The 21989-nt window shown below is 40.6% G+C and overlaps 2 protein-coding genes across 8 annotated transcripts in view; one reads left to right on the plus strand and one right to left on the minus strand.

Moving 5' to 3' along the window:
- Positions 1-998: 998 nt before the first annotated feature.
- Positions 999-7048, plus strand: radx (RPA1 related single stranded DNA binding protein). The gene is made up of 15 exons (XM_046410039.1): positions 999-2116; positions 2415-2557; positions 2711-2903; positions 3362-3470; positions 3685-3785; positions 3872-3991; positions 4072-4167; positions 4269-4436; positions 4954-5111; positions 5187-5338; positions 5446-5493; positions 5566-5678; positions 5763-5999; positions 6329-6511; positions 6660-7048. The coding sequence occupies exons 1-15, from the start codon at positions 1525-1527 to the stop codon at positions 6797-6799; spliced, it is 2553 nt and encodes an 850-aa protein (XP_046265995.1). The 5' UTR covers positions 999-1524; the 3' UTR covers positions 6800-7048.
- An 829-nt stretch (positions 7049-7877) lies between these two features.
- The window catches only part of npas2 (neuronal PAS domain protein 2), a 46433-nt gene continuing 32321 nt past the window's right edge, over positions 7878-21989 (minus strand). For 2 of the 7 annotated variants that reach the window (XM_046410033.1, XM_046410031.1), the window contains exons 8-22: positions 21181-21294; positions 20851-20969; positions 19977-20059; positions 19781-19887; positions 19452-19599; positions 19257-19341; positions 19025-19151; positions 16896-16993; positions 16678-16764; positions 16030-16215; positions 14834-15097; positions 14393-14580; positions 14182-14274; positions 13879-14089; positions 7878-12229 (exon numbers count right to left, since the gene is read on the minus strand). In XM_046410033.1, coding sequence (XP_046265989.1) covers positions 12011-12229; positions 13879-14089; positions 14182-14274; positions 14393-14580; positions 14834-15097; positions 16030-16215; positions 16678-16764; positions 16896-16993; positions 19025-19151; positions 19257-19341; positions 19452-19599; positions 19781-19887; positions 19977-20059; positions 20851-20969; positions 21181-21294 — 2129 coding nt within the window. In that variant the 3' untranslated portion in view covers positions 7878-12010. The remainder of the gene's footprint in view (positions 12230-13878; positions 14090-14181; positions 14275-14392; positions 14581-14833; positions 15098-16029; positions 16216-16677; positions 16765-16895; positions 16994-19024; positions 19152-19256; positions 19342-19451; positions 19600-19780; positions 19888-19976; positions 20060-20850; positions 20970-21180; positions 21295-21989) is intronic. The other 5 variants (XM_046410034.1, XM_046410035.1, XM_046410038.1 and 2 more) reach the window with 5 other exon arrangements.

The raw sequence follows: 21989 nt of genomic DNA on the forward strand, positions 1-21989 counted from the left end.
CTATCTCCACATTTCAGTTTGTAATCACTGTAATGCATCTCTCTGTGTCTCACCCTCCAAAATCAGATAAGCAATGACTTATATAGGTGCACAGATGTTGCTGTTTGATCTGAAATACAGCCATATAGTATGTGAAACTCAGCAACAGTGATGACTGGATACTAAATGAGGCTGCATTCCACACAGACAGAGGACACTAACATCAGACTGTAATAAGTCTTCGAAATTAATTTAATTCAAAGCTGCTGATCCTGTAGCACTCTTCCTCCACCCTTTGCACCTCTGATACCACCATCTCTTTTGTTTCTTTCTGGCTGGATGTGGTCTGCAAGGTGATAAATTCACTGTGGGCAAAGGGATTATATTGGATAATAATTATTAATGCATTTATGTGGCCATCACTTTAATGTTAAAGCTGTTAAAGTTGGTTTAACTACTGTGAATAGCATATATCACGTTATATCACAATTTATTTGTCAATTATATTTTGTATTGGTAAATTTGCAAAGTAACTAGTAACTAAATTTGTCAGGTACATGTAGTGGAGTATAAAACACAATAATTGGCTATGAATTGCAGGGGCGTGAAAGTATAAAGTAGCAAATACTCAAGTAAAGTAAGAGCCTGAAAATCGTACTGTAAATATACTTAGTTACCTTCCACCACTGCAACAATTTGTCACCCCTGGATATAACTGCCTACTAACAAATTTTCGCACTGCATGCACTGACAGGATCCGTGTGTCCTGTAATAAAATATTCTACTCTTAGCCTATATATTCTACTTTTTATTTAGCTTATATTTCTATTTTTTTATTCAACTTTTCATTTCATATTTTTTATAAAATACCCTACCTATTGGACCTGAGTCCTAATTTCGTACCATAAGCATGTAAATGTGAGCTGGTATGACAATAAAAGTTCCTTGATCCCTTGAATAAAACTTCTAAGCTGTCATGGAAATCATATTTGCTCACCTGACAACGAACAGACAGACGCCGCGTTCGTCGCGCTGATGACGTCAGGTCAGTGAGTGCAGCTCAGCGCGGAATTTAAACACTGGATTTTACGGAGTACATTAGCCGGCCTGTTTATGTTGGACTTGGAGTGAAGTATTTGGCATGGTAACGTTAGACATACAATCTACCTATACTTGGGGTGGACTTCTTTCTTTTTGGCCACATTTTGCAAAACAGTGACGCAATCAAACAGCACCCGAGGAGTTGTTTGTACTGCCAGCCTTGGCCGTTAGCTGTAACTTCATTAACGCAGTATCCTCCTCTCAAAGCACCGAGGAATATTAAGTCTTGTGTGGCAAACTAGCTCCAGATAAGTTTTCTCCTACAGTGTTTTAAATATTACTATTTACTCTGCATAGGTTTAAGTCGTGTGGGAAAACGCTACTGTTGCTAACACTGACAGGACGAAGTTAGTTAGCCGACAAGCTAACATGAGATAGTTTGGTTAACTTACAGACTGACACACCGGCTGTCTAGGAAATAACAAGTACAATTATCTTTTCACAATGGACGATAGCTCGTCCTGTTCTTCAGTGGTGGCCGGTCATTCTCAAGCGTCTTTCCTCCAGAGGACGTTGGAGCGGTTATCCTCAACACAGTGTCTGAAACTGCAAAGCGAGGAGGCGGCTCCCGTCGCTGTCATTGCACTTCAGAGGTACCTGTCTGAGCAAACCGAGGGACAGCAGCTGCTCGACAGCTACAGCTACGATGTGACGCTCACTGACGGAGTGTGGCGGGCAAAATGCTTTGTTCACCCTGATTTAAATCACCTAGTGCATACAAACATCCTGAGGACTGGGGCGGACATCAGCATCACGCAGTGCTCCTTTGTTTACAATGAGAGGATACTGGGACACGGTTACATTTGCATCGAAAAGCTCCAGTGTGGTGCAGGAAGATCTGCCGTCTTGCGCCGTATAAAGGATGTCAGTTCACTGCCTGTGTTGGTCAAGCATGGCATGGAAAGGAGTGCGGTGCTACAAAGTGATGTTCCTCTTCAGGTGAGCCGCAAACATTACCTGTCTCTGTGGAACAACGACGACCCAGAGGGAGACGTGTGGATCTATGGGCCTCCCTCATCTGACACAGTGCTGGACGGTGAGATAGCGTGAATGATGATCATTCTGTCACACAGTTTGTATGGAGTAGATGTAGGTGGACCAAGGAACAATATACTGTATCGTCCACACAGACTATATACATGATTTGCAGTTTATCCTCTACACAGTAGGAACACGGGTGTTGACTTCACTATGTGCACTGGCACCCTGTGCAGACCTGCTAATGTGTCTCCCTTGAAAATGCTCTTTTATATTTATTTTGCTTGATCTCTGTGGAATAAATTGCAGATAAAATCCTGAAGATTTCTTATCCGCAATGTCTTTTTTTCCAACAGTGTCCAAGATTACTCTTCTTAGTAGTCTGGAGTCATGTTTTAAAAACACATGGAAACCTCTCCCTCTCCTAGTGAGGATAATACACAAATCCAGATTAAGATATTATGGGAAGTTTGGGCTCAAGATTGATTACCCCTACCAGGTGAGTTTGAACATCCCAACACTTTGGAAACTAAGTAACTTAGATGTGAAAAGAATCTCACATTTATTTTTCTTACACATTTTATTTGCTATTGTGCTCTAACAGAATATAGTCATACATTTTTTCCACTTCATGCATTTTGTCAAATTTCAGGCATACTTTGAAGTTGCTGACCAGAGTGGGACGATGTCCCTCGTGCTTTGGAACGAACTTTGTCCAGAGTTTTACCATAAATTAAATGTGGGCACAGTGTTGTACCTCCAAAGTTACACCTTGAAGCAGAGTTATTCAAACCGGTCACACCCGCAAATGGACCATCACAGAATGAAAACCTTTAACTCCGTAGGTATGTGCAGAACTACTGACCACAGCCTTGGCAGTTTAGTACAAAAGGTGTGTTTGAATGGTGCGTTGGGGTTTTATGTCTGAAAAAGTTGCAAATGCAATGAACACTTTCAGCTGCAGGATTCTGTAGTTTTTACATGCAGTTCAAATCTGCTTTTACTTTAAGGTCAGTCTTGAGACTTCGCGTTGCTGTCCTTTAATCATTCCACCTGTTCTGACATTTATGTTGTCTTCTTCAGAATTTGACATTAACAGGTTCGCTATATAAAGGCTCAAATGGTTTTGAGAACAAAAGGAAAAATTTTAATGTTTTTAAATAGTTGTTATATAAGTTTGTGTACTTTTTTGGATTAGTTTTTGGGTTGTCTGCAATGAATGGCGAAACACATAAGCCTGAACTCTCTGTAATGTACGACGTCTTTATTTGTGTTTTTTATTTATTTATTTTGTTTTTTTAAGAAATCTGCCTGAATCCTCGCAACCCAGCTTCTGTCATCACTGTGGTATCACCAAAGAATGTACTGCCTCAGTGGGGGCTGCCTGAGGTTTCCTATCAGTTCGTCACCAGGTAGTGAACTGACATTTATCAGTGTACAGTTTAACATTAATCTGTTTTATCTAGGATCTGAGGTGTGCATGTTTTGCCTTTTTATTTATGTTTATCTGGATTATACAAATGGAATGTTTTTTTATGTTTTTAATATGATTTTGTTTTTGTAGCATTTCCTTGTTGTTCCATGTATTCTCTTAAAAGTGCTTCATATTATGTATGTATCTTACAGATCAGAGTTGGAAAAATTATCCAACAATTCTGCATGTGACGTCATTGGTTTGGTGACATTTGTTGGTCGCGTCGAAAGAGTTAAGAGTAAAGGGAACAAGGGTAAGAAATGTTCATATTTTTTTCTATAAGCTGAAAATAATTTTTTAAAAATTCAAATTAAACTGCTGAATCTCCTTACCTTTTAGGTCCAGAAAAATATTGGACATATCGCTGGATCCATGCAGTGGATGGAACATCTGGCCACCCTTTTATCCTGGAGGTTTTTTCCTCTTCTCAACCAGAAATCTTCAGTCGTATATGCCCAAGTAAGTCATTTGTTTCGGTCTGATAGCTCTGCTGCCATACTGGTAAGCATTTTAACTTAACTGGTTTATCTCTTCCACAGTGACATACCTGGTGTGCACTCAGATGAGAGTTTGCCAAGTGGAGGGCGCGATGCCCTATCTGACGAGCAGCTGCGAGACAGAGACGTTCATCACAGGTTTGCACAGCTGCAACAATAAGAAGCCGGTAGTTTACTTATATGTGGTGACTGTATAATTCTAGCTGGAACTGTACTATATATTATCTGTTTCCACACAGGCTACCACAAAGGTCAGCCGTATGTGAGCGACCTCAAAGTGAAGAGCTTCATCCAGTGGACCAAAACTCTGAAAGACAACGTTGTCCTCCAGAAGACTGCTGTTGGTGGTCATTACTGCTATCCTCATCCCCCCCAGAAATGTACCAAGTCAATGGCTGATGCCTCAGGTGAAAGGGAACACAAAATGGTTCACTTAAACATGTTTTCCAGTTTTTTTTAGAACATATTCTCTTTCCTGTAGGTATTTTCCTTCTCACGTACAATACAGCATTTAATTTCAGAATGCTCTGACTAGCTTTAGAAAAAAAAAGGCCAGCTAACATTTTTAAAAATAAATTCAGAGCAGGAAATGATGAACTCCACCTCAGTACTGAGTCATAATGAGATTCGCCCAGTTCTCTTGTGGGTGGCAGGAGTCCAGTCAAATCTGGGTCAGCACTCTTCCTGCAGTTTTGCTACAGAATAGTATGCAGTCTTGATAAATTATTTGAACTGCACAGTTGCTCATTGCAGATAGTTCATCTTTATACATTTTATTAAAATTTTGTTCAAGCTATTCTTTCAAACCAACCATAAGAAGATGATTTATAGGCAACAGTTTAGCCTGTAGAGTAAAGGATAAAGAAAGGTTTTACTATCATTGTAGGCTTTTGTTATTTCACAACTTTTATGCTCTCTCTTCAGCCCCAACGCCGCTGGTTGCTGTGGCTGACTTGAAGAAGGAGTTAGAGACTTTGCAGTACAGAGAACATAAAAGACTGGCCATTCAAGGACAGATCACAGCAGTGCGCTACATGAAAAACGCAAAGACCCCAGAGACCCGAGGAACAGAAGAGAGAGAGGTAACAGACATTGTTTTGAGCATCTTCTCAAGAGCAGTGACCATTAAAACCGCAATGTCAACTGATCTCCTGCAGGTGTCAGATGTTTCTACTGAGATGTGTGAACCAGCTGTACCAGTTACACAGCGTGATCCCTCCACAGATGAACAGACCTCAGGGGCCAGTTCAACAACTCCCTCCGCCGAGAAAATCTCAGCAAGCAAAAGGAAAAGAAGAAATCAAACAAGGTATGATTTGACTTGCTTCGCTTTGTGTGGCTATTAGGAGCACATTTCATCTGTCAGCGTTTTGCATTTAATTAATTAAATATATAACCTATCAACATGCTTTCCAGACAAGCCATACTGTCCTCCGTGGATTGTGGTAGCATGCCAGCAAAAAGGTACTAAAGAATCAGCAGGTACTCGGTAATCCACTTCAACCATTCTGAGCTCATGTGTCTCTGCTCTTATAGGAGGGCTGGACCTAAAATTACAGACGAAGGACAAGAGCAGGAAGAAGAAGACCCTGGAGAAGAATCTGAGGCGGCTCGGGATGTAGAATGTCGCGTCCAAGTTCACAATCACGGTGCATTACTGAAGCTACAGCTTTACTGCAGTGTATCATATGTGCTCTGATACACGGTAATGCTGATGTGTTTGTTTCTGCCAGACTCTGATGTGTCATCTTGGGAAAGCAGCAGCTGGCTGAATCAGCGACAAGAAGTGTCTGAACTTTTGTGTCAAGGCGGTCTGTACCAGGAGAGTGTCTCACAAAGGTTCACGCTTGACGAAAAGGACGTCCTCCTGCAGTGGAGTAACCTTCAGCCGACACGGTGGGCACCAGAGCAAACCGCTGACACCATCCCGTCAGTGATTTGTCCAGGATACTACCAAGTAACAATATTAGGTAAAGTTTTACTGTAAGAATTCCTGTGATCTGTTCCAGATTTGCAGCCTCAGTTGGGCAAACCACATGTCAGAACATCCTCATCCTCCAAAGAAGTCTGCCTGTATTATTCAGAGGATGTGGGACCTCATGTTGGGGAATGGCTGTCTCAAGTGGGACAGGATTTGCTGTCTAATTGAGTTAATCCTGAACAAGTGTAGACATAGCATTTACGTTTTCATTACATTTACATCATCAGTGAGTGAATTTGAGGGTGAGACCTCCTGTTGGTGGAAACCAAGTTGCTCAATCAGACATGTGAGTCACTTTTTTTTCAAACTTTTTGACAGGTATAAACAAGCAGATAGCCGCTGAGGCTGCCTATTTTCCCATCGTGAGCTCAGATGATCCCAGGGCTGTCGGACTGCCTCAAGATCCCCATGGAAACACTATGCTGTCCTGCCTTTCATCAGGGTTCCTCTGCCCTCTCAGTGATGCCGCCATCCACAGTGAGGGGACTCTTCCTGAACCAGGTAACCACCACGTGTCCCATTCAGGTCACGGTTACTACACAGTTTGGCCTTCACACATCTGTTTCCAGCAGACCTGGGAAGGGTTTTATCAATGATGTAAAGCAACATGTGGCAGATGATGCTACAAAATGAATTGTTTGTCTTGCAGTGGAGGTCTTGGCGACTGCCAGTGAGTTGGAGGACATGCACGTCGTGTGCATCTTGGACCTTTGTCATCTGGGTGGAGATAAGGTGGAGGTCCTGATCAGCAAAATGTACAGAGTGACAGAGTTTGGTCTTGATGAGTAGGCACAGCACAACAAGTGTTCTGTGAGGCTATCTTGTAGTTATCATCAGTGTACATTAATCCTGTAATTAGAATTATTTTGGATAGGAAACTTAGTCAACTTCTTTTAGACCAAACCTCAACTTGTAAATTTTCTGACTACCAGTTTTATGTACAGTAAATGTCACAAAATGCTTGAATAACTATGATTATGAGCTTTTGAAGAGAGGAAAACATTTTATGACCCATTAAAACTCAATACAACTTGTGAATTTACTTTGACTGACAGGTGTTGCTTAGGCTACAAATAAAGCATCAGTTTACTGCACACTGTAAATTTTTAACTTATGATGACAGATGTGGTCATCATTAACCCGCTATTGACAAACGTTTCAATTTTGCTGTCACGTGAGAGATGTAGGCTCTCAGTCATCCGGGTCACGGTAGTTCGAGAAGCAAAGGCAACCAGATTTCACCTGTCATCTGAAAGGCTTCTGCAGTTCTAAAAACTGATGGCTGTCCCAGGTAAATACCTGCCTTTCAGATGCCAGGTGAAACGTCTTCAACAACCAAAAAGAAATCCAGTTGCCTTTGCTTCTGGCACTTAAATCGTGTGTGAGATGATCTTCTTCTCAGAGAAGTGTTAAAAATGTGTTGCGTAATATTCTATTTCTAGTCAAACCTTATTATCCTCCATGTCCAGTGGGTGCTGATGCTTTTTCACAGGTTAATACTTGCCTGGCTTTCTGATATGAAAATTTTTTTTGCATTAAGGACACGCAGCTGAGAGACAACCTTGTACATGATTTTCTAGGTAAACAGTTTGCTCAGAATAACACTACATATGTTTAAAAATATTTATTTTCACGTATTTCACAATATCCATGTTGATTTATAAATAATTCAATATAGCATAATTAATATCAAGATATTTTAATGTGTAAACTTAATTTGTTAATTTCTTTTAAAACAATATTAATGATATTTTTAAAGCTTATTTTGATGGTAAATACAGAAAGAAAACAAGCCATACAAGTGACTGTGCAACACCAACTTGAACACAAAAAAGCCTCACCTCCTCTAATAAGACACTTCATTATCTGTTACAAAATTACTTTAATTTTAAAATCATGTAACATACATATGTAATCTATTAGACATATAAAATAAACAACTATATAGTCTAAACTTTTTTTTTTTTTTTTTTTTTTACATTCTATCATACAATATATTCAATGTTTGTTTCTGCACTGAAACTGCAGAAATGGCTGTGAACCAGGTTTGTTTTGTTCATGTCCTGGAGAATCTTACACAGAAAGCAGAAAGCATTGATCTGACTACCTGCTCCACATTTAAGGTGTCAGTCGTTATTTTACAAATCTGAAAAGTACAAGTTAAATGTGACTCAAATCACATGCCTTCAAAAACACTCAATGAAAAACCCCATGAAGAAGAAAAAGCATTCTGAAAGATGAAGACAAAGAAAAAAGGTGCAGCAACATAATGTCGGAGAGAGAGAGCAAGTTCAAAGAAATATGGTGCCGACTGAGCAGATGGGTTATTTACAGTGACTTCTGTGAAGCAACACGCACCTAAAAATGAGCTCTAAAAATGATCTCACTTCCAAACATCTGGTGCAGAAGGAGGCGATTTGTCCAAAGCAAAATTATTTAGGGTTTAACCCACATCTGGAACACAATGCAAGAATTATCTCAACACGGTTCACTCACGGTTGAGTTTAACCACCTTAGCAAGGCAAACAACAGTGTGAAAACAGCTGTTTTGTAGATTAACATGGATTCAAATCATCTCTGAATGATTGATTTAGATGGAGACCAAACTTAAAACAAAAGTTTCACAGTGACTGACTGAAATTCTACATTTTCTAAAAATGTATTTAGATTTCATTCAGTGGCTGAAATGAAATTGAATAATGAAGAAAAGTACATTTACATTTATCTATGGCACCTCTGAGTTTCTGGCTGAGTGAACATATGAGCTGTCACTTCACTGTTGCTACACCAGATGTGGAAGTACAGAAACACATAAAGGGTGACTGAGACTTCCCTCAGCCATAAAATAATATATTCTGATGATGATGTACAATTGCACTTTTTCGTAAAAGCTCAAAAAAACAAACAAACCCCAAAACAAAACTGAAACCCATCAAACTAACAAAACAAAGGAAAAGGACTTTTTGCAAGTTGAGTCAAAACTGACTGAACTTGCAAAAAGTTACCTTTTTTTTTTTAAAAAAAAAAAACAGTTGTTGGAGAGCTGTTCCTGCACCTTCATGTTAAAGTGTCTGAAATTCTGCGTGACAAATACATAAGGATTCAGATTCTTCATTTAGTCTTTTTTTCATGATCATGGTGAAGATTTGACCCTTTACTACAGAGTTTTGCTATTATGTTGAAAAAACACCTAACACTCTGCATCGCATACCCGTGCAGATAAAGTCCTTTGTTAATCATTGCAATCATACCCTTCACTGGACACATCTTGTACTGCTGATATCCACGGCTGAGGGAATGTTAGGACATTTTCATTAAAAAAAAAAAAAAAATACTTCAAAATAATTTACATGGTACAATGGCTTATTATACACCTCTATTTACATCGTACATCTGTTTTGAAACATTTAAAACAGTATAAATTAACATTCTTCTTTTTCAAATTGACATTGCACATAGGAACGTGTAAAGCGGCACTGAGCGTACATGTTAAAAGTGTCGAGTCTTGTCGTCCACCATGAACAGCACCAGTCTCAGGAGGGACTGTAACGTAGCTAACTTGAATGTGTACAGCTGAGGTGGCTGAGACTAAAGCGTCATACTGAGCATGAAAGGCTGGGTTTTTGTTTTTTTCCTTTTGAGAATTTCAGGAAATGCAAGAGTTTTTTTTTTCCTGCTGAGCTATCTGGGAGCAAATATGCAACCTAAGAACAAATTTAAAGACAGAAAAATTTTAAATTTAAAATGATAAAGTCGGTCCCTGTTTCAGTTTAGCTACTGTTACAAGTTGTCTCTGATTTTCTCTGATAAAAAACGAGATGCACGTAGATGTTCTTTAGTTTGTCCTGGATATCATTCAACTGCTAATCCGGCTTACACTCCAAACCTCTCAGTGCTGCAATCAGTCAACGCTGTCTTTCAAGACGCACCATACAACAAGGTGAGTCATTACGTATGTTAACATGCACTTACTTTTAAACTCAGTATGACTGTATGGATTGTTACAAGAGCTGATTAGCAGTTGCACATATCACAGTGAGATTTTTTTTCGACAAACTAACATAAAACTGCGTCTCTCAAAAAACAGGATGGACTCCAAAGTTTGTTGTTCAAATTGATTCTGATTGATAATTTCTGTTATCAGTGCAGCTGTATGATAAATGCACTGGAGGTTAATATATTTTCAGGGATTAAATTAAACAATATCTTCCAGCAATATTTTAGTTTTTCATTGAGATCATGTTCATAGTGCAAATTAATGCATTGTTGACCTGTAGACAAGCTCATTTGGTCGTGATTCGAGCGTTCATTTTGTGACCTGGTCAAATAAAGAAAACAAAAGGATGACCACAGCAGAATAAACAGGGTAATACTGTTCACAAATAGCGGCAGAATCTCTCCTAAAGCATTTCTCACTCTTTTCCAAGATAATAAAATTAACAACCTTACACCTCTGCAGGAGTTTGTTGTTACTGAGCTCTGAAAAACTACTGAGAGCCATTCAGATCAGTGGCAGTGCACTGCACTAAGGAAAACAGCTTGCACTGAACCGTTAACCCTGACAGGTGAGCAAGACATTAGGACCAGTGTTGACCTTTCAATGTCTAAATGAACAAATAAAATCAATTAGAATATTTGTGTATAAAACTAGTTTCTTAATCCCATATATTTTTTCCATCTTATATGCAATAAACAAACATGAAATGATTTCATCCATGTTTCAGTAAGCAGTTAAATGAACCTTACAGGATTCTACCATTATAGAAATTGTTCAAACGGGGCTTACTGTGAATGTGTGTGTAATATGAAGGTTGCAAAAAGCATCCAATATATATTTGTAATATATCCATTACAAATCTAGACATATTTTGTTTAAATCTGATGTGGAAAATAATAGGTTATGACCTATGAAAATATAACTTTGTATTTCAAATGGACCTGAGCTGGATTTTTAAAGCCATAATCAGAAAAAACCATCAAACCGCACCATGGACATGCCATGGTTAAAGGCACAAAATTTTCCCCCTCTGCTAGCTTCACCTAAGGATGCAGAGCTCATCAGAAGCACCTACAATCAGGTCTTCAGAGCTTTCTTGTCATTCTCATTGAGAACTGGTGGGATAGCTGTAGCACCCCTTCTTAAATCCCAGATTGAGGCTTTAAAAATCTAGATAGACCTTTCTAAACACTGGAGAACATTCCTCCCACCCAGCTTCCCAGTTCATCAAACCTGACTTTTAGATATGGTGGCCATCTCACTACTCCATGTTTCACAGTAAAGCTTCTCTCGCATGATTTGCCGCGAACATACCTGTAAATAAATCGTTGTTTTAGGGACGAAATGGGAGCTACGTGTGGTGTCTGCCAACTTAAATACTCTTTGATGTAAACTACCCATGTACACAAATCCCTTTCTGAGATGAACCATTTTCACTGGAGCTGAGAATCCAGGGGTGATGATTTGATGTCACTGAGGAGGGGTGTCGAGCTGCAGATGTGAAAAATAATTTCACTATTTAGCCATTAGTCATGAGGAAAATAGAAAATTAATTCATGGGCAAACATAAATATTCTACTTTTGGGTTAGGAGGCGGTACCAAAGTGCAGAAAGACAATTAAAAGGACACTCTGTTAGGTGAAAAACTTCCACATATAAACGTGAAAGTGGTGTCTTCTTGAGAGCTTTGATAATCCACTTATTCCGGCAGTTTCATCGATTGTCGCCCGAGTGCGATGAAGGTCCAGCACTTCAGACTCTCCTCAGATCCCTGCAGGTGACGTCAGGCCAGTGCAGCCTCTGCCTGTGGTTTTCACTCCAGTGACATACACACCGGCTCCCTCTGAACGGGCAGCTTCACATCACATCAAGGGTAAGGTCACTAGAAGCGTTCCCGCTGTAGAACTTGACGTCAAGTTTGACTTCCTAATGCCATGACGTGCTGTCACCTACACGGCGACAACACAGAAGGAGATCTCAGCGCTGTAACACAGTTCACAGCGCTACCGAGTCAGCATATTTCGGAAGTCTGAAACACTGCCAGTCTGGTTTTGGGAATGTTGGTATTGCCTTTGTTGCTGTTGCGCCTGTTGCTGCTGTGCTTGCGGCACTTGCTGTGTTTGTGGCTGCTGCTGGATGTATCCCACAGTGCTTTGCTGCGGGACATTAGCGGTGTGTAAGAATGTTGGAGTAGATCCACCGTGTACAAGTCCTTGAGTCATCTGAGGACACAAAAGCGAAAATGAATGTACCCTGGCCTGCTGACAGAACCCTACAGAACAGAAATGTTGATCTGTGAAATCTCTGTGCAGCTGGTTCTGTTACAGCTGTATGTGTTCCTGTGCTTTTCCTCTCGGGTTCGGCCCAAATGTGCTACGTCTGATTGCTCAGCGAGGTGAATCAGGCCCGGGAGTGAAGTGCTTAAAAGCTCCTGTGCCTGCATCAGAGGAGGGAGGCTCCTAATGCAGGGACTGCTGAGGCCTGGATTACGAAGCAGGATTTATGGTTAGCGGTTAACTTCAGGGTTAACTCTAGGTCTTCAGTGTTACAACAGTGACTCACTTCTTACACCTGCTGAGGTATGTCTCCACGGTAACCCTTAGAACACACAGACGCATTCTGAACTTTTATCTGGCCAATCAATTCTCTGAAATACGTCATTATCATTCAAAGAAGTTCCTGGAGCTCAGTGTACAGATCTTGATAGGGGTACGCCTGTCTTCTTCATTTTACTTTTTTTCCTTTCAAAGATATTTCATTGTATTTCATTTCATTTTGTGCACCAATATCAGCCCAAAACACAGACCGATTGAAGCACTAAAGTCTTGTATTTATTATACTTCTAAGATATGAATACAAAACATTTTTGCAGCCATTTAATACAAAGAAGAAACAGCCAAGTTCTGTGTGAGCAATACTTTGTAAGACTGAGACAAATCACTGTGCAGTATAAAAGGAGCTTTTTTGACTTCTCTGCTGCTCTTGTCATTGTGAGGACAGTGTTTTGTGTCGTATGAAGACATCTAAGGGTATTTGCCTTCTGTACAAACATTTTTGGAGTGGGAAGGGGGGCTAAACCTCAGCCATTTGACTTTTTGAATACTCCCCTTGATATAAAAAAAATTAACAGAACAGTATTTTTTACACTGCCGAAATCACTGCCCCAATCACAAGCAATTGCCAAAATGATGTCAAACATTACAAATGTGTTAAGCAAGCATTAGAGATACTAAATGTTTTAACACTACCGTCACCAAAGTGAAATGGGGCAACAGGGCTGTGAAAGCTGAAAGGCCTCAGCAAACATTGTTAGAGCAGGCTGAGTTGTGCTGAAGATCTGTTATAATGCAGAATGAAGTGAAGGTGGCTGCTTCAGAGAAATAATAATAACATCTATGACCTCTGAGGTGACTCCACATTGTGACTGTCTGAATAAACTTCATATTCTTCATATTCATATTCTCTTTCACATGTCGAGGGATTTAAGTAAACCACTCACCAGCTGGTGACTTGTGTTGTTTGGACAAAGATGATAAACAAGTTGTGTATAACATGATTTAATGTCTGACCTGATGAATTTTGGACCACATCACAGCTTTGTTACAAGGCTGAGGTTTTAGAGGGATTGAAAATAACACAGCTCTCTAGGTTAACAGCCTGTGGGAATTGCACAGTAGCTTGTTGCTGTGGTAACCTGGGATTCAGACGCAATATAGTGCCTAAAATTATCATAAATCACTTAATATTAAGCCTTGGGTAATTGCACTGAGTAGCATTATGCGATAATCTATCACAAATTAATTGTAGTATAAGTCAAAAATATGCTTCTAGAAACATGTTGCTGTTGCATCACAGCAGATGAGTGTTGTACCTGAAAGAACTGCTGAGGCTGCTGTAGCTGCAGGGAGTGCTGAGAAGCCTGAGGCTGGCTGTGGTAGGCCGACTGGGACTGGTTTGTCATCAGATTGTTGTGTGGGATCATTATGGAGGATGTGAAGACTGGGGAGGGCACGAGGACAGCATTGCAGTTGACCTGTTGCATGGAGAATGAAGGGGCGATGATCTGCTGCTCCAACGTGTATCTGTATGGAGGGCACGATGAAACACTCAGGCATGATACAAACATGACTGACGCTATGACCGGTGTGTGCTAGTCTTATTAAACAGTACTCACATAGTTTGGGAGATGCCCATGTTGCATTGGGAAGGCTGTGAGGTGACACTGCTAGTGGGAACCAGCGTCTGCATTGGCTGGTTTAGGAGCATGCTGCAAATAAATAAAATCCGTTACTGGAAGAATTCAATCTGTACTGTGAAAAAAAACCAAAACAAACAAACTCCAAAGCATGACGTCAAAGAGGCTCTCTTCCTTTCAGCACTCTCACCGTAGATGTCCATCTTGGCTGAACTCGCCGTCCGTGTGTCTTTGGTTCGCATCTGGCAGAGACCTCGTGTTGGTCTGGGAGAACATCATGGGGTTGCTGTAGAAGGGCATCGTCAGGCTTGTGTTCGTCTGCACGGGAACACTCACTGCTGACTGGGCCTGCCCGCTCCGCGCCATCCTCTGCTGGACCTACAATGAGACAAAGTAAGTACACGCACTGTAAAAAAACCTGCAGGATTTGCCAGTCAAATTAAAATTAAATAGACATCTAACAAGTTTCTATCTCACTTACTGAGAGATCTTAACTACTGAATCCATAACTTGCCTCCTGAAGTAGGCTGACACGTTATTAGCAGCTAATGACTGGAGGTAATTAGATTCAATATTATCTTCTTCCAATTATAGCTTTCAAACACGGATTTTTCATTGTACAGCTCTGTACCTGTGAAGAGGGTGAGTTGCTCTCTCTCAGGAGCGAGTGAGGGGAGGAGCTGTGGGCCCCACAGGACGGTGGTTTGGGGTGGCCTGAGAGCTGCCTGATCACCCCTGACTGGCTCTGCTGGGCTGGTCTGCCCGAGCCCTGCTGCTGGGGTTGCTGCTGCTGCTGGGGCGGCGGCTGCTGCTGCTGCTGCTGCTGTTGCTGTTGCTGTTGCTGTTGCTGCTGGGCTTGGCCAAAGTCATTGTGGATAGGCTGCTGCAACAACATCTTATGCACATGTAAACAGAAAATATTAATTCATCTGTCATTTACTACTACAAAAAACATTTAAGAATCTTAAGATTTTTTATTTTCCTCCAAAACACACAGCCACAGTTGTCTCAAATGCTGTTCTGCATATCTTCTAGAAACAAAAAACTAATAGAAACATTTGGAAGATTATTATACAAACAGTACAACACTCTCAGGGCCTCTTCTTTGTCTTTGTTATGTGGTTAGAGCTTTTGTGGCTGAAATGGTTAGTGTTGCCCTCTTGGTGGGGCCATTCCACCATCACTGCAAGGGCTGACGCAACAGAAGTTTACAATATGATGCCGGTGATCATGCTAGGCAGAACAAATTGTGTTCTTAAATAACATCCATCCATCCAACCTTTTCTATTCTGCTTATCCATCGGGATAGCAGGGGGGCTGGAGCCTATCCCAGCTGACTACGAGCGAGAGGTGGGGTTCACTCTGGACTGGCCGACAGTCGTTTTTCAAATAACAGTAAAACATAAATATAAGTGTGTATTTTCTTATTTTGGTGAACCTTTCTGAGAGTGTGCGTAGCCCCCAGCTATTAACAGTGTGCAGAGGGGGAAGGCAGTAGGTAGTACAACTGGCTGCGTTCTGCCAACTGTGTTCAGAGGGTGTGTGCTTCTGGCGTCGCTAAGTCAGGGAGGACGGGCTAACTTTGAATACTGTGTTTACAAACCACAACTAACAAATCAGCCCATTATGTACATGGCTAATAATTTATTATGTGTAGATTAAAGACTGTACCTGCTTATTTGTTTAATCAAATGCAACATATTCCCAACGCAGACACTTCTTGTCTTTTGTGTTCAGTTGCAGTGGATAGTATTTCAGAGCACCATTCATTTCCTATTTACTTTTGAGAGCAGATTTTTTTTTCTTTTATCTCTGTGGGAGTGTTACCTGAAGATTAGCGAGGTGAAGCTTCTCCTTAATGTCGTGAAGCTCCTGCTGCTGCGTCTTAATGTCAGCTTGCAGAATGCGCGTCCTCTCCTCCAGCTGCTCCTTCAGCTGGTTCATGACACAGAGCTGCGGCTGCTGCATCTGATACAGCGATGACTGCTGTTGCTGCTGCTGTGTCTGCTGCTGCTGGAAAGACATGATTCAAAAACATGACGTGCTTTTTCCCCAAAGAAGCTGCTAGAAACGGAGGAGATAATCAGCTGAGTCATATAATGGTTTATTCTTGTGACGGTGAAAGCACATCAAGCTTTTCACTTTTTCTGTGAAACAGGACAGAAAATGATGTGGGTGATTAATTTTCCTTCTGAGAAATATACAAGCAAGATTGAAAAACTACAACATAAACACATTTCAGCCATACTGTTGATGCTTGTTTTTTTTTTGTTTTGTTTTGTTTTTTTTTTTAAATGTCTGTCTCACTTTGTAACACAGTCTTAAAACCATGTCTGGAGCCAATGGAGGCACTGTAGGCACAAGCAACCGATGACATAAACACATAAAGCAGCAACAGTCATAACAATAAAGTACAACTGTACACAAACAAACGAGAGGAAGGCAACAGGCAGGAGAAGATGTCTAAACACTAACCATTGCGGAGTGCTTGCTGCAGGTAGGAGAAAGGGGGAGGCTCATTTGGGGAACGAGGTCAAAGGAATTTTGTCTTTGTGGCAAATTCTACAGAGGAAAATAACAAAGTTTTACAATTTAGCATAATCTGTGATGATACGTCAACTTTGTGTAGCTGATTTCTACAGAACGTGTTACCTCCAAAGACAAAAACACACATAAAGATTGTATAAACTGACCTTTGAACTACTAGGTTGGAGTCTGGCAGATGTCTTCTCTGTCCCAATGGAAGCAGACTGCCATGATGGTGTGCAGGCCTCTGTGTAGGAGTTAGCTGCTACAGAAGAGACAACAGACAGAGACAATCATAATCAATGCTTTTCTCTGTCAAATGACAGCTAATAACTACAACCACATCTTAATGTTTGACTCATTTCATGTGTGGGATACAGTTTAGCAAGAATAGTAGCAAGAAGTAGCAAGAATAACCTTTATGAGTAAAAGTGATATTTTTCATACTCCTATATCTACCGTGCTTCCCAAGAAGAGGACTTTGTCTTTTTAATTAAACACATTCTTCTTCCATGTCAAAACCTCCATTACTCACAATGCAACTTGACCACCATCAGTTTAGTCTAAGACTCAGTGTGTTATGCTAGTAGCAGTTAATGAAGCCTTGAGCCTTTAGTCTAAAGTGAAGATGAAGAATGGACTACAGATGTCTGGCAATTCTTAACTGCAACTCTTTTGAACTCCACACTCTCCAGATTTTTTTTTTCCAATTTTAGACTTGTGGTCTTCAGCTCCAGTTGACACTGACAAGTGATCCCACTTGAAGCACTTTATCAGACTTCCCAGTGCTCCCTCTGGAGCTACAAAATTAATATTCAACTTAGCATGTACAGTAGTGCCCCAGATCTGTAAACAAATTGTGATGTGCAAATTTCAATTTCAATTTCCCCTCCTTTAACAAAATACACTATATGGGCAAAAGTTTAGGGACTTTATTATTGAATTCAGGTGTGGTATGGGGCTGTTTTCAGAGGTTGAGTTAGGTCCCTTGCCTTCAGCGAAGGGAAATCTTTATGCTTTAGCATAACAAGACATTATGGACAATGCTTTGCTGCCAGCTTTGTGGCAACAGTTTGGGGAAGGCCCTTTTCTATTCCAGCATGACTGTGTCCCAGTGCACAAAGCAAAGCTCCATAAAGACATGGCTGGATGAGTTTGGTGTGGAAGAACTTGACTGGCCCACACAGAGCGCTGACCTCAACCCCACTGAACACCTTTGGGATAAAGTGGAAAGGAGACTGAGAGCCAGCCTTTTCATTCAACATCAGTGTCTGACCTCACAAATGCTCTACTACATGATTGGGCAAAAAGTCCTGCAGAAACACTCCAAAATCTTGTGGAAAGTCTTCCCGTGAGAGTGAAAGCTGTTACAGCTGCAAAGCTGTCTGTGTACTTAGAATGTGATGTCATAAAGTCCCTGTTGGTGTAATGGTCAGGTGTCCCAGTACTTTAGTCTATATAATGTGTACATAGTCTCCCTTCTTTAGAAGTGGGATTGTCAATACTCGTGTTCATTCCTAAACAGAGTAACTATAGCCTTTCCAGAGTACAGGCAGAGCAACTTATGAAATCCATTTCTTCTCTGGTTGTATAACAATTCTGCTGATTCATGAGCCCTTGATTGCCACCTCATTCTGCCTCTAACTTAAACCCACAAACTGTGATGCATTCAGTGGATATTTTTTCATCGCAGCCGACGCAAATTGAAGAAACAAAGAAAAATTATCTACTGACTATTTTTCTGAGAGATGCAGTTTTATGAATATGTCTTCATATTTTTAAATAATGAAAGTGCATATATACATGTGGGTTAAGGAAAGACAGCATCAGCACAGCAGCTGTAATGAATCAGCCACCGTGAATAGTTCCAAAACAGATGCAAATGAAAGTTGAGTGTTTTAGTACATTAGACAGTGGGTGGAAGAGCAGCTTAAGTCAGAGAGACTGGAAGCTCAAGCAAACAGGGCAGGCTAAAGTAAGCCTTGGAAACATTTCATCATAGATGCATGGTCACCCACATATATTAAGGTAGATGTTCCAGTGACTGCTGGTCTGCTTAGGTTTTACCACTGATCACGATAGTTTTATTCTGAATTCCAAAAAGGATGTTCCACCATCTCCATTATGTGGAGCCTGTTGCTTCATTGGAAAGTGTCACCATCATAGAAAATCCACCCCCCCCACACACACAGCTACATAACACAACAGCTCCGGCAGCCGTGCGGGTGCAGGATTTCTGTACATATTGACCTGCTGTTGAGTGAGTTAGCACTATAGGGAGCAGAGGATGACTCACACGCAGAGTCTGACAGAGCTGTGTGGGAGGACTTCCGGGAGCTGTGGGAGGATACCGAACGTGCACTGTTGTTTCTGTCCCGTGGAGGGTCCAGTGTGGAGCAGATGTCCAAGTACAGCTCCTGAGCCTGGAACAGAGTAATGTTCAATACTGAGGGTCACATTCGAAGATGAAAGAAAGACCAACCTTGGACATATTGCAAGCTGGATGTAGAGGTGCACTTAACTCTTACCTTCACTGAAGAGGGAGCTATCTCCGGTGGAGACAGCTCTTCGAAGCCAAACGCTCTCCTCCTTTCAGCTCGCACTTCAGCATAACTGAAAGACAACACGTGGGAAGAACTAAGTTCACCTTAATTTAAACTAATTGTTATATTTGCCAGGACAACCTAACAACCTACGCCTAATACATCACCACGGGATGTTACCTGACAACAGTGTGAGTGCAGACAATGAACTCAGGTTTGGAATTCCACTGGTGGTAAGTGATGTAATAGTGAGTCTGCAACCAAATCCACTGCTGACCTTTAGTCAGGAAGCGATAGTAGCAGGATTTACCCTTTCCGAACTGCATTACTGAAGAGAGAAAAAAGAACGTCGGTGCTATGTTCGGGTGTCACATCTCAAAACCTTTTCTGTGAGCTAAGAAGAATGAATGGACTATGTAATGATGTAATGATGACATATTTTACAGAGAAGAATTGCTGGATGTGAAGGCAGTTGAGACAAGCAACAGACAGAAATGATAGTTACTTACACTGCTTATGACACTGAGCTATAAGCTCCAAGTCATCCACATGATAGTAATCATAGCCAGAAGTTCCAAGAACCTCAAAGGGTAAGTAGCCAATGATTGGTGAAGCTCTGAAACAAAAAAATGATGATAAACAAGTGCTAAAAAAAACTATCTACACTTCTGATCGATAAGAGAAGGAATCATAAAAATCTTTTACCTGTGATCTAAAAACAGGAACTTCCATTCAAGGCTGTGTCTGGATGTGAATTCATCACAAGGATCTTCGACATTACACAAATCCTAAACGATAATAAGGTCACAGAGCGAGAAAGCTGCTATCATATCAGGCATATCTCACAATGTACAGCATGGTAACACTTTGCTGCTTTTGCATCAGGCATTTAGCAATAGTGCCTGACAGTTTTGTTTACATGCCATCGTCTTGCAATCAGATTTGTTTGCGTCACAGAAACCACAGCCTCCATGTTCTGACTACAGTCTGAGAGCTGAGAACCTTGAACATTCAAGAATATTGTGAAGAAAACCTTACAACAACTGCTGAATAGTGTACAGTTTAAGAACTACAGATTAAAAACAGTTTTTGCACTAGATTTGTTCTGCCTCTGAATATCCAAAGGAAAAAATACCCCATGCCATATGGTCTAGACTGTTACAGTTATTCCATCTGGCAAATCAGTGTAATCAGTGTCTTTTGCATTTTGGAATAAGCAGTCGGGGGAGAGTTGACGCCTTTCCAATAGATCTGGTTCTTCTGGCACTTTTGTACTCTGGGCTCCAGCTCAATTTAATGGCAGGAAAAAAAAGGCATAGGTTAAAAAAAAAAAAACACCTCTGAAGAAAAAAGAAACCCACTTCATTCTTTGGATTTCCATTATCTCTGAAGAAAAAGGTCACACATTAATCCTAACATGACATCCTTAGACCACATTTGGGATCGGATGAGAGATATCCTAACAATGTAGTGTGTCACATCTCCAGAAAGTGTTTGACACAGTGAGAGACTGCTCAGACAAAATCCCACTCACGCCACGCAACACACACTGACAAAGGCACAAGTTTTAAGGGCTTACCTTAAGAAACTGTGGAGTGACTAATCGTACAGTAGCAATGAGGCAGACCTGCTCCTCCAGCGATGACTGCAGGCTTCTTGGTAACGTCAACTCAAGCCCGTTACAGGAAGATGTAGGCACTGGGTGACAAAGGACAAGGTACATGGAGACACACAGTTGCTTAATTTTACTCATTACTACATGAAAAATAACAGTTTTCTTTAATATATATTTTCAATTCAGTTTGTTAAATTAATGCTAAATCATGGACCTGAACACTGTTTGCTAAATGCAGAAAAGTGACACATTTGGCTGAAGTCCTTTAAACAAGGCAGAAGCAAAAATCCTCACCATTGTTGTGAAACTTGAAATCTCCAACAAACTTGACATACTCGTATACGGGTGTCTCCTTTGGATCAATGTTACCCCTGGCTAGATGACAGCAAAATTCAATATGTGCCTCACCTGAAACAGCAGAGTTTATTTTGAAGGTTAACATCCTATTCATAATGCAGTAGACACACATCTGTATAACAAATTTCTCTATTCTTAATGAGGTGCTTCTTGTTTTGTATGACACAAACAACACAGTGGTTACAGATCTGCAGTGTGCAAAGGGAGATCTCTGGTATATTTTTTTTATGCTACAAAAAAGAGAACCATTTATATGAAACCTTGTATTCAACATACTGACAGAAGATAATGTTCACTATTTAGTATTCAAATAGCCAGAGGAGAAATACATGGTTAAAGTCAACAAAAGGTCTTGGCACCATGTTTATATAATAATGTAATACAGTCAATAAAACATTTGTTACATCCTTTCGGACTAGCATGTTAATGGTTTCACAGCATAAAAAAAATGCACTTTAAGCTTCAGCCACACTCTCACTACAGTGTGAACTCTCTGAAGGAGAAACTTAATAGTGGAACACTTTGACCTCGACAAGACTTTTGAATTTTCTGCAGATTTACTGTGGAAGTGAGCATATTAAGCTTGCAGTTAGGCAGAAGCTGAAAAATCAATCAAAAGTTTTGGGTGGACAGGTCATGTTGTTCTGGGCACTAGCTGAAGAAGCCTTTTATGTGAATCCTGCCAATGGCCAAAAAAAAAAAAAAAAAACTGGTGAATTTGAAAATCCACATCTTGTGTGACATGA

This window comes from Scatophagus argus, chromosome 14, assembly GCF_020382885.2.
Source record: "Scatophagus argus isolate fScaArg1 chromosome 14, fScaArg1.pri, whole genome shotgun sequence".
NCBI classification, from domain to species: Eukaryota; Metazoa; Chordata; class Actinopteri; family Scatophagidae; genus Scatophagus; species Scatophagus argus.